At 38.2% G+C, this 13,320-nt stretch overlaps 1 protein-coding gene across 4 annotated transcripts in view; it reads right to left on the bottom strand.

Moving 5' to 3' along the window:
• TBC1D4 (TBC1 domain family member 4) overlaps window positions 1-13,320 on the bottom strand; it is a 99,867-nt gene that overhangs the window by 31,087 nt on the left and 55,460 nt on the right. For all 4 annotated transcript variants that reach the window (XM_064408560.1, XM_064408561.1, XM_064408563.1 and 1 more), the window contains exons 2-8: window positions 10,778-11,380; window positions 9,367-9,456; window positions 6,102-6,206; window positions 3,673-3,805; window positions 1,762-1,853; window positions 881-991; window positions 100-219 (exon numbers count right to left, since the gene is read on the bottom strand). In XM_064408560.1, the coding sequence (XP_064264630.1) occupies window positions 100-219; window positions 881-991; window positions 1,762-1,853; window positions 3,673-3,805; window positions 6,102-6,206; window positions 9,367-9,456; window positions 10,778-11,380 (1,254 nt within the window). The remainder of the gene's footprint in view (window positions 1-99; window positions 220-880; window positions 992-1,761; window positions 1,854-3,672; window positions 3,806-6,101; window positions 6,207-9,366; window positions 9,457-10,777; window positions 11,381-13,320) is intronic.

Here is a 13,320-nt window from a genome sequence, read left to right as displayed (position 1 = left end):
AGCATTTATCATATTGAGGACAAAACAAAGAAAAATCTGATAGGTCTTTACTGTCAAGGGCATCTGGGACAGCTGATGATAATGAGTTGTTAAACTTACCCTTGAGAAGATATTTTCCAGAGAACTAGTGAAGGATTTCTTTGCCTTGTTTTTCAGAATGTCAAGTTTAAACCGGCCACCACTGGTGGTGCTTTCTGGAATTGCACTGTTAGAAATGACCTGTTGAAATGAGCAAGGACACCATTCAGCTTTGGCAACTATTTTTTTTAATTGTGAAGACTATTTCCAAAGACTAGAGCTGAACCAGGTTACATAAGAAACAAAATACCCTTGGCCTTATTAAAAAAACACCACAAACACACTACCTTCCTTCCAAAAAGAAAAACCCCGAACAAAAAAACAAAACAGTCTCCCAAACAAACAAACAAACAAACCCACAGTTAAAGGCACATTCCATCTGAAAGACTATATTGTAAAAGCATATCAGTTTAACAATACTGTTGCCCATTTCCTTTGCAAGATAAGTTCATAGTTTAAACTAAAACCAGTGCCCTCTTCATTCCTACTCTTCCTAGATATTATTGCTTGGAAGTGCAGATCAAAGGGGAAAGAAAACAAAGAGTTATCCTCACACCATAAGGAAATTCAGACATACAATTAATTGGGTGTCTTTCTTCCTGTCGTGTCCCCTCAACTATAAAACCCAGGAAAGCCACTATAAATTAAACCAGATTTTTTTTTTCCTGTACAGTCCTTTCTTAATTACAGTACCCAGCTTCAGGTACTGCTGAAGAAATCTAGCAGTGGTCCTACAAGTAATTAAGACAGCATTTTAATAGGCTGGGAAGGAGGAGAGGAATAAAACAAAACCAAGCTTTACCGACGGTGCTTCACCAATGTGGATGTGCGTTTTCTGCTTGGTCTCACAGAGCTGACGGAGATGTAAGATCACAAGTTCATTTTCTTCCTGGTCACTTTCAGGCTTCATTTTCTGTCAGTAACAGCAAAGAAAGGAGTTTGTCTTTCAAGTCATGATTTGCTATTTTTTCTTCCTATGTAAGTATCCCTTGAAATTAATACACTGATACACCAAACACCAGAGTGCACTATTATTATGCCAAATTGCAATTCTGTCTGTGTGCCTTCACACTCCTGGGCAAGATAGAGCAAAAACTGAAATGTTGCAGGCTGTAGAGAGAAGGGAGCCTTATGCCCTTACATTTTGTTTTCTAAGCCTGTTACTATACAGCTCTCTAAGTGGCATAAGGAAACCAAGCCACTCTATTCTTCAGGAACCCAGAGAGGAGCACAGCCTTTGGAAGCCCAAATCATTGTATACTTCATCCACTAGAGTACATCAGCTTACACCAGAATGTTGTGCCAAAATAAGTCAAAAAAGACAAATTCTGAAAATGCCGGACATGTTCCTGATAGCTGCATGTCCCTCCTGCTCTCAGCCTACTCCCACATCACTTTCAAGCAGGGAAACTTGTTTACAGGTGAAAAACTAAGCTCAGAACAAAAAATAAAGTCTATATAAGAACACAGAGTATCTCAGCAAATTTGGCAAACAAAACTTTTCAAACAGTGGTGTATCACACGAGTTTAAATGGGAGCATGTAATTTCATATGATTTTTGGCGGAAAAATAATAAATTCTAGATCAACTGCACAACAAACCAAACAAATCAAAATCAAAAATATCTAGTCCATTTTATTGTGGTCTTTTTCAAATTAGGAAGAATAGTTTCTAAGATACTACCTGAACACGTTCAAAAATGTCTGCTTGCTCGTTGTCAGTTAGCGATGACAGATGTCTCTGAATTACAAGTTTGGCTCTTGGTGGATAGAGTCCTAGGAGAAGAATGGACCATCAAAGATTCTAAAATGAACTCTCAAAACACTTTTTGAGCAACATGACAGTAGAAGATATAAACCTGCCCTTGAGTTTATACAAGTTAAATGTATGACAGTTGTATATCCAACATATACATGATACAAAATAAGTGAGGTTTTGCTAAACCTCACAATGGCTTTGTCTCCTTTCTTTAGCAGCAAAAATATAACCAGCAGCAGCTACGTGCCTGGCTCCTGTGTGAAATGTTGTGCTCTCTACCCCACCAATGATTTCTGTCCTAATGCCAAGAGATCACTGACAGCTGGAAGCCTGACAATGGTATGGGAGAAGAGGAGGAAAGGAACAGATCAAGGTAATAACAGGGGAGATAAACAATAGATAAAATACTTGGAATTTTTCAGATGCTTTTAACTGAAAAATTATGAATTAGGAAAAAAATTAAGAATAAAGGAAAGAATTTCTGGTACTCAACAAGTGCACATTTTGTCACAGAGGTAATTCTAGGAAATGAAAAAAATGTGATTGAAAACAAACCCCTTGAACCAGATGAAGATTTTTTTCCATCTAAGGCAGATGTCATTCACAGAAAATTGCAGTCAGAACAAATAAAATATATTTTTCAAAATCATGCAGCTTTAGGTTTGATTTTGCTAAACTTCTAGACTCAAAGTAGATGGATTAAAAAAAAAGGGACACTAAAATAAGTTCTTCAGTCACTAAATAGAAAGTTTATGAAGCTACCACTACAGTACTCTAGTTGCTCCCCCAAAAGAGATTTTATTTTGATACTGGGTGCTTTTCAAACTTAGACTGCCTTATACAGCAGCCTCTATAGTTTATCATTTACAGAAAACTCTCCCAGCTTAGCCTTACCACTTCTGAATACCTTTTGTTAAACATGGAAACTGTAAGTCACAGCCTAGCAAAATTTCACCCCACTAAGATTTTACACTTGGCTTTTCATCCGCCAGAGGGAAGCAAGTGGCAGCAGTGACTTTCAATGAATGGGAGAACTGTAAATATCGAGCACCACCATAACCACACCAGAAAATACAAGACTATTTGCTTTTTGTAACATGCTTGCTTTTTGTTTTTACATGCAATGCTTTGCAAGGACACATAGCAGAGTGACTATAAAAACAGGATCCTAACTTTTTAAAAAAAATTCTATCTTGTAAGACTTTTTGCATATGTTCTGGCATACATCACTTCCAGAGACACCACAAAAGTTTGTCTATTCATATTTGAACGCAGGGTCTTGTCTTAATTTTCTTGATTAGGTATTAATCTCCTAACTTAATAAATTATTTTCCTATAATATAAGTAGATCTTGCAGTGTGTGAGGGAATAAATACAAAGAAGGAAAAAAATAACCACATACAGGAAAGAAGAAACACACAGGAAAGAAAGATCCTTTTTGATCATGAATATCTTTTTATGAATCATTTTGAAAGCATGCAACAAAAAAAACCCAAACGAACAAACAAAAGAAACAAAAAACCCAAACAAAAAAAAAAAACCAACAAACAAACAAAAAACAAACAAACAAAAAAACCTCAAACAAATGGAAGGTCCACTGGTGGGTTTTTCTGCTCTGCTTAAGAAGGGTACGATGATGAAAGAGTATGTATTTATAGCAGAATATTCTGTGTGCAGTATCATTACTGCTAACTGTCCATCTACATACAGAGAATGCAAACTGACAGTATGCAAGAATTGCATACCGTGATACTTTTCCCTCTGCTCTTATATTGGCTAAGTTATTCCTCTAGAAAACTCAGCAAACCACAATTAAAAGATAAACTCAGCTGCTACCTTCAATTCTTTCACAAAGTTTGTGCAATGAATGCATAGGGCAGGCCTCACACAGTTTGATCTGTGTCTTGGCATTTTGCAGGGCTGCAGCAGTGCTGAAGGCTTGCTTCAGGGTCAGCATTACCTCATCAACCTATATGGGAAGGAGGGAAAAGAGTATATAAACAAAAATACGTGCCATATATACAAAATCAGATTTATAAATCACATCCCAGGTGCTTTACAATTAAAGGAAAAGGCAAAACCATACAAATCCATTTGCTGTTTTCTAAAGAGATCAAGGCTGAATTTACAGCTTTCTGCCTTTTTTGTAAATGATCAGTATCTTTAAGTTCTGCCAGACAGTGTAATTTTGATGTCTAACTGCAGCTACTCAAGTTTACTGGGAAAGTACCCACTATTTTAAGAAGCTGCAAGTGAGAATTTTTGGCTTGAATATATGCTGTCTAAATAAAAAGCATTAATTTCTTTAGGTTCAAGTCTCTCCTGTAAACTGCACATATTCCCTCTTAACCTCTGTCATCCCACCACTAAACCATTTTAGCAGCAGCCCCCACAGACCCATGCCCACTGCCAGACAGGAGCCTCCCACAGCAGCTCACTTTTCTGCTGGAACCAGACTGCCTACCAGCTTCACCACTATCACTACATAGCCTTAAGCAGTGCTGGCCTGCCCTGCAGTGAGCCCTGCTCCTCCCTCTGCTGCTCCCACCAACACAGCCGTGCTGTGCTCCCACACACCAGCACTAGGAAAGCTCAGCTTGTATCCAGCAAAGGTTGAGCTCACAGCATTTCTCCACATTCATTCAAATATGCTCCCAGACAAAGGACTTGAAGCTCCCATCTATGTATTTCAGGGGAATACAGTGCTTTTTTAAGGGTCTGTTACTTGGGAGAGAAAAATAAAAAAAGAGTAAAAAAGGAACCCGAATATAGAAATTTGAACTAGTTTGTGTCCCAGTATGTGTAGGTTTGTTTTGTTTGCTTTAAACCTCACAGTTTTAAGCATTACCAATAATTTCCCTTCTTAGCAATAAAGCAGAATATTGAACAGTGAATGTCCATCTTGCAGCATGGACTGCTAAGTTTTTTAAGTTGGCTACAGTCCCTCTCCAATGCAAGATCCACAGAACAGTGCTAAGCATACGGATTTATGACTATCCTAAAATCATAAGAACTGTAACACAAACTGTAAGTAGGCTTACAGCAAATATACACAAGTCTCCCAACACAGGCTGCCTGGCCGTGGAGAACCTGGAAAGGTCTGCCCTGCCACCAGGGTCCATCTGAGTGACTGCATCCGAAAGTAGCTCAGGAACGTTTATTTCATATTGCAGTGTGGGCATACACACAAGAATGAGCAAAGAGGTTCTTAAAAACATGGGGGGTTTATACACCACTTAAGCCTTTGAATTATGTATGGTCAGATTTATCAATAGGTCAGATGTCACGTTTTCTGTTATTACAATGATAAAGCTGATCTCATAGCAAGCTCCTATTTTGACAAAAATGCAGCTTCAGCTGCCATGGTACATCTAGAGCTGTTCGCTGTTTGAAGTTTTATTGATGCAAATCTGTTCACTCTCAAGCTACTCAATGGATTAACAAATTACATTTTCAGCTAAACAGAAAAGTGATTTTTTAAGTTTATCTCAGAAAGAGTTAGCAGCTGTTACAGCATCATCAAACAAACACGTTTCAGAACAGGAAACAACTTCTTTTAAAGCGTCACAATCTTCAAATAAAAATGGAGTAGTCAAAATTATCTCCTGTATGCATTTCACACTATTGAGCTACCTGTTATCAGTAAAATCTGTGATATCTGGAACTTCAGTTTATTGATACATACTTTATACAATGTTCAATGTACTTTTTTTATAGTTACACATATCCATGAATACTATGGTTTTCTTCTTCTGTGATCAGATGCTGCTATTTTCTTCTCCTGAGGAACAAAACAGACTACAGGGAAAAAGCTAAAGCCAGATGTAGACTTAAGACACATGCAGGATCAGCCAGCAGTTTAAACCCTGCCCTGAAGGGTAGGTTTGGGTTTTATCATCAGCTTTGTTACTGGTTCAATACATGTCTTTACATGTTTAATGGGGAACCAAGTCTCTCAACAGTTAGAACTGGAAGAGTAACAATCAAATACAGAGCCCAAATATGCTCACAGTCACACACCCATACGGATTCATCTATTTGTTACTGATACCTGCATCAGCAGAGCAGCAGGATATGGCTGTGTATGAACAGAATGTTCACATTTCCCACTGCAAATCTGCATGTGCACAGCTGACGTCTTGCACCTGAGCAGACGGGAGCATTGGGGCTCAGCTGACACAGCAGAATAACAGAGACTCCTGTTGTTCAGGAAATGCCTTGGAAATGCTCTGATGAAATGGTTAGGATCATTAATAAATACTCACCAGAGACTCACTTGCACACTGGAACACATAGCAAATATACTGACTTAACCCAGGTTCCACAGATTCTCGGCAAATAAAACCAAAGTGATCAACGTGTTTTATACCCTAAAAGAGTTTAAAAACAACATTAGTGGACTATTTTATAAACAGGTATAGTTTCCAAAAATTTGAATAACTATAAATGCATACTCCTAATGTTCTATTTTACAGGTAGTAGAATTATTTTTAAACTGCTTTTTGTATTTAAGTTGTGTAAAGATCTTTATATAATCAAAACCAATGTTATACAGCAATAAATCTGGACCAGAATTTGAATTTTCAGGGAAGCAAAGCAAACTTAAGACTGCTGGGTTGTATTTCGAATTGCCTCCACTGTGAAAATTTGATTTTATAAGCCATGCTAAAACACAAGACTGGAGAAGTATAAGGGTAGCAGCAGAATCTTGCTTTCCTGTGTTAGGACCACACACAAAAAAAAAAAAAAGAAAAAAGGAAAAAAAAAAGGAATGAGTAACAACCTACAGAATTCCAACTAAATTCTGAAATACATTATTTGAGACTGAGTTACATACCAGATGTTTCAAGACTTACTACACATTACTACTGACACTTTTTTCCAAGATCTTAGTACAACAGCTTGACAGGGAATGCTGCCTTGCTAAAAACAGCACTGAGAAGATCAAAGACAGCTGCTTCCTAAGAAGCACTATATTCCCAGTCTCAATTCATGGAACATGACTCACTATTGTTAAAGCTCTTGCCAATGTTTTTATCATCTGAGTATGGTAATGGTAGATTTTCTCCAAATGAAAGCCTAATCCCTCAAGTTCAAATACAACAAAAATCAGAACATGGCGGCTTGGATCCATCTCCAAAGAAAACACCTGTATCATAAAAGAGAGGAGGAGGCAAAGCAACTTGCCTGTCACTACAGAAAACACTCTAGACAAAATTGGAAATCCAGTACGTGACAGCATGAACATATTGTCACCACACACTGTTTTTAAAAACAAAATTCCAAAAGTCACTTTTGTGCCACTTAAAACTTAAAAGGTGCAGCGGGCTGCTAAGATGACACAAATGGCATTAGCTGAACCATAGTCCAACTAATCTTGACTTAATTTTCTCGTGACAGATGAAGTCTTCAAAAGCATAAAATAAAAAAAGGTCAGTTGTATACACATGTTAATCTTCAGAACAGTGAAGTGTTGAGCTCTGTTTTGCAAGAAAACATAATTATTAAAGGTGGTTTGGTGAGATGCCAGTTCCCTCCCTACTGACAGTGCCTGAACAAGTCTACTGCTGTCCTGACTTCTTAGTCTCCACAGGAGAACATTTGAGGGGGGAGGCAGATGTGACACTTGCCCTACTGAAGCCCAAATAGGACAGTATGTTCCTAAATCAACAGTACTTCCATCACATTTCCTTAAGATGGTGGATTTAAGAGGTCATGACAAAAGAGCCAAGTTTTCTGTTGTTCTGGGTTCCCTCAAGGGGAAGGTTTCAACAAGAAAACTTCTAAAGCTATCTGATATCTGAGTTTAGATTGCACACACAGAGGTTTATCATGAATCATGTCTGCTGCTTGACAATCATATGGAGTGTGGATAATTACATGAACGCAGCAGCTCAACCATGCTTAAGCGATAGGATAAAAAATACCTTTATTAGACCAGACTAAGTGAATCCATAATGGAAACTGGCAATAACATCTCCTTTTCATTGTTTGTAAAATTTGGAAGGACAAATATTCCTAAGCCACAGTCCCACAATACATAATAAATCACTGTCCTATAAATCCGTAACAGAGGAGCCCTGGGGCTAGCACCAAGTTCTTAAAGGAAGTACTGGTGAGGTTTATGCAACCAATGCTTAGTCTTGAACAAATTAGTATTTTATTTCTATTGAACTCAGAACCCCCTTGACTTCTCTAAAGTAACTGTTTCACATTAAAAAAAAAAACCAAAACGCAGAAAAAAACAAACAAAAACCTCAAAGTATTGCAACTGCCTCTTTGAGTTATTCTTGAATGCAAAGTAACAGAAGCTTTTCTCCAAATAAAGTGAAGAGGTGGAGTGAAAAACACCTCCAAAGTCCAACATACACAATTAGCTGACACTGTTTACTGTACAAAGTTATTTTCCTGAAGGAAAGCTGGGCCTTGAAGGTTTTCCATGGCCTTATTGGTCACCATACTTTAAAGTCAGGAGATAAAAGGTTGTCTCTAGTTAGGACTGTGTTGTTTGACAACTATAAGTATGTATACACAACCTAGGAGCCCAGGTTGAAGTGTCACTTCAGTACACTCAAAAAAGCAGGAGAAGACCCAAGTCATCTGCAAATTCTGCTTTCCATACCTCTGCTTTAAGAATCATTTTGATCTGTATCTATTATAAAGCTATTACTACATTGTTTGATTATACTGTCTTGTTCTGTATTTGCAGCAGCTTTTTTCTTCTACTAAAAGCAATACAAATTGTATTTAAAATGTAGAGCCAATTTAAGGACCTGGACCTTTAGTTGGTAGCTCAAGACTCCACTTCATTTACAAGTACTGCCTAGTTCTTAATTTGTCTAAGCATTGGTAGCCCACTCATGCAAGAGCAGACTGGTTATTAGCATTAAAATGAATGCACTTGGAGGTGAAATACAGGTTTAGAGAATGACAAAAGCATACTTTAAACTAGAATAATCATGCTTAAATGTTGTGATGGTGTGATGATGTAGAAGAGATAATAAAGTAAGACCTCAAACCAAAAAGTGTCACTAGTGCTGAACAAGAGCAAGATGGAAAGGTGAACATCTTGGCCTTGACATTTAACTTTACAAGAAATAATTATTTATTACTGAACATAGCGAGGTACACCTATCATCATATTCTCCAGAAGAAATGATGCATGTGAACTGCTATTATTCTGAAGGGTTGATTTGATTCCCTCCTCCTTTCACTCTGAAGGTTTTCAGGAACTTGTCTGCTCAGAAACAAACAGTACACTCAGAGCATCCTGCTTCCAAAAACATACTTAATACTCTCCCAAATCAGAAATAGTTTATACTTTGTTTGCTGATGAGTGATTGAAGTTGCTGCTATTACACAGCTCAGACTGGTTATTTTGCACTCATATTTTCTGGACTTTTCTGGAAAAATAATTCTACATTTCTTTTTTTCTCTTGCCTATAGACCAGCAAGGCAACACAGCTGAAGAACAAATAAAATCTTCTTTTTCTCCTGATGATCTACATATTGCTTCTTATTAATGCTTACCTGAGAACATGAGGAGATATCTTTAAAATTCTTTTCAAACACCACAGATTTGGTATCTGGGCTGATGAGGTTAACTTCAAACCTTCCAACCTAAGGAAGAGAAAAATAAATCTAATTTATGACCATCTTGGGGGTATAGCATTTACAGCAACAAAAATGTCAGAATCTTGCCTTTTCTAGCTCACATAGAGTACCTTTTGGCACAACAGCTTACTCAGCAGGAACAAGGGTGCCAGGGTGCTGTAATTCTGCCCATGTTGAGTAAGAATATTTCAGCGAGAACAATACACTCAGCTGAATAACAAAACTTACTTGGAAAAACCACAGTTTTTCTTCCCCTCTTCCACCTTTTTTCTTCGAATTATTTTAGTCCAAAGATCATATGTGTGACAGACAATACTAAAACCTTTAGGAAACTATGTGGCTGAATTAAAAGCTTAAAAAAAGAGGGATTCCTGGTTTTTAAATTATACCATAGATTAACTGAGAAACTAAGATGATACTTTTTGGTTTGTAGTAATTCCAAATGAGAAAGAGTAGCTTCTGCAGCAAACTACCTTTCAGCTTTCCCAAACTGCTCCTCAAGCCCATGGAATTTGTTCTACAGACCTCAGATTTTTTCAGCTAAATCCCGTTCATTCCTAGTGGTAAGCTGTGGCTTTCTGAAGGGCAATGCATTCTTACTTCAGATATCATTTCTCCAAGAGAATAAAAACAAGAATGATCCTTAAAACAAATGGAAAGACAAAATCCAGGCATTTAGCCCACTGTTATTTTAAGGTCCAAAGATTCTTCCTTTTATGGGTCACCTCCTTTATGTGTCCTTCTGTTTTCCCAAAACAAGTTCCAAAGATGTGAAATGCATTTCAGGTAAGAGAAGAAATAACCACTGGAGTCTGAAGGAAGAAGCCTTCAGTGCAGAGATGTTTGAATACTCATCTGATAAGGAGGAGTCATTAATATAAATTATCAAAAAGAGACTGCCTCAAACACAAGGCTGTGTAAGTTTCATGTAAAGTTTTTTTCTTTTTAAGTGCAGAAAAGAGAGGTTTTCTTTGCATGGTAGTTTTCACTGAGCCTCTTTTTGAAAGAATATTCATGTTTTTCAGCTAGGTTCTAAATACCACCAACACAGACAATCCAGAACTGCATATAAAATAATTATTTCACTAAAAACTCTGCTCCTTTAAGTGATTACTCCATAAATAATTACTTTTTCTTAAAATTTGCCTGAGCTCATGAGTTGAGGTGAAAGTTCAGCTACTTGTGTTCCAACCATTTCTGAACAGATACGAAAGTATTTATGATAAATAATGAAGCCATACTGGATCCATATCATTTATCTTGCAAATCTTGTCTCAAAATGCAGAGGGGAAGAAGATAACAGGAAACTGCTCGTCCTAGAACACACCTGGAACAACATTGTCCTGTTCTTCTCAGAATCAGAGGGCTGAACGTGGCTGGGAGCACTTGCGTGTCTTCTGCGGGACTGTGTTTTCAGGTTTGTGTCGTGAACCCTTCTCTGCATCACTGCAGTGACGCTGCTGCACCGGGAGCGGAACTCCTGCTGCTCGTCAAAGCCAGAGTCCTCCAAAATCCTCTCTGGAAAGAAGCCACGAGTGCTGGCCAGGTTGGTCAAGTTGGTCTGGCTGCCAATTGTAAACATTGCAGCCCGCCCTGAGGTGCTGTTGGGGCTGTCCAGCTCCTCAAAAGGGCTGTCCAGAGGAGAAGCTGGCACATTTTCTTCACACAGGGGCAAGTCCAAACTCGACTCATTATTGCGCTGCTCGTTTAACAGTTTCAGGCGCTGGCGCTCGTGAAGGCTGAATTTCTCTATGCAGTCGTCAATTAGTGTGGAGGGAGCTTTCTTGTGAGCCACTGTCACCTTCCCACAGTACAAGACCTCAAATTTTTGAGAGTCGTAGAAGGCATCTTCACTATCCTTAGCTGGTTTGGCATCTTCTTTCAGTGCTGCTTTAGAGACTTGTCTTATGCTGCTGATGACATCAGGAACCTAAGGGGACAGTGTGAAAGGCCTTTTTAGTAACCACAAATGAGACAGCAGAGACAGTGATGCATCAAGCATTTGTTAAGGTAAGTGTTTACACAAGCTATTTCCCCAGCAGAGTGCCACAAGCTTCTTGGCAAAGAATATAAAATCAGCAAAGTCTAAATTCTGTACGGACAATTTATGTAGTGGAAGCAGAGCAAATAATTTCTAATTTTTTTCTTGGAATGTCTCCCAGTACATAAGGTTTTAAATTACCAGAAGGTCGATTGGCAAATGTTCACATCCTTTTTGTTTGTTTGTTTTTACTGACACTACTTCTCTTTCCCATTGTCCTCTGCCCACATTGACATGTTTTACTGCTGTGCTCTGTAAAGGGCCATCACTGTTCCTTTGTTATTATTTTACAGAGACACTTATTCAATTTTTAAGACTGTTTCGGGAAGTTTTGTGGACGAGAGACCAGCAATCTCCATCAGTGTCAACTGACAGTTTTGGAATAGAGGTAGCAAGAATATGGACATTTTACTGAAGTACCAAGTACAACTGCATTAGATCTCACTTACTATCAACTATAAAAACCTTGCCCCATCTATTCTATGACACAGTTCACCTTAAGGTCACACTTCCCTGCTGCCCCAGTCATTGTAGAATTAAGCAGCACACACAAATCTCTCTTCTCTGCACAGAGACCTGCTCTACCCTGTAGGGCGAAACTGCCTATCTCCAGAAGAAGCTCACAATTTCAGTCCTGTACCACAGTCTTTCAAAGACACCTGGTTCTTCCTCCATTTTATCCCAAACTCCCTGAGAGGAGTCTGCTTTAAGTACCGACATATTTAATATGTGAGCTAATTTTACATTTTGGCTTCACAAAAGAAAACAAGGACTTCCCCAACTCTACTAACTGTAGATCAGAGTGTTAATAGTTGCTCTTTTGACAGTACCTACTCTTCTGAACCATACCCTCTTTCCCATGTCCCATTTTCTCTAGAACTATAATGAATAGCATCACACTAAATGCATTGGGGAAGTTACTAGTAACAATGAGATAGAGAATATCAATCCAATTTTCTTTGCAAGAGAAATCAATTCTCAACATTCAACTAATCCAATATAATCAACCAACAGTTTTTGTATTCTATACAGCTTCCCGCCATAATATTTGATATTTTTCAAATAATGTTTCTATTAAAAGAAGGTAACTTTGAAGTTACACCTTAAATAATCCATGCTCTCTACAGTATCTCTTCCTTTCAGTCACACGATACCAGCTGAAGCTTGCTACTGAGGCAGCAATCTCACCTACCAACACTTTCTGCAAGTCAGAGTGGAAAATTACCTCATCTTAATCCCCATCTCCCATTACACACTCCTCATCCCTTGGGCATTCAACTCAAATTTGCTTCCAGTTCATTTATTGCAAAATGAAGTTCAATTATCCTAAGGTCTGCTGACCCTTTGGCTTCTATCCCTTTAGACGTCACCATCATCTCAGTTTTCAGTGAGGCCAAAAGCCAAGTCTAGATCTGACACAGATACCAGAGTGGAACTGTTCTTCCCTCATTTTCACTACCAGGCTGCTTTGCCACCATCCAAGGTGCACTTCCTCCCAGCCATGGCAGTTCAGCCGGACATGCAAAACCCTCACCTTGCACCTGCCTGTTTGTACTCCAAGATGCAGCTCTTTTTCCACTAATTGGTCTCTTATTCTCTCTATGGCCTGTGCTTAAAGAAACTCTAGAGTTTAAATTCCTTAGTTCTCTATTTTAACAAAATTCACAAACAGGCTACCTTTTAATTAAAATTTCCCTTTTTAGAATCCAGAAGCTCTTACAGGGCAATTCACGCATATATCTATTCAAAGTACAATGAGAAATTATAATTATATTCAAAATGCATACATTTTACACAATCAACTAGAGTAACTACTGTCAGCTGTTTAA

The sequence above is a fragment of the Passer domesticus genome, chromosome 2, assembly GCF_036417665.1.
Source record: "Passer domesticus isolate bPasDom1 chromosome 2, bPasDom1.hap1, whole genome shotgun sequence".
NCBI lineage: Eukaryota > Metazoa > Chordata > Aves > Passeriformes > Passeridae > Passer > Passer domesticus.
The sequence above is the reverse complement of the archived record's forward strand: the minus strand, read 5'-3'. Positions and strand labels throughout refer to the sequence as shown.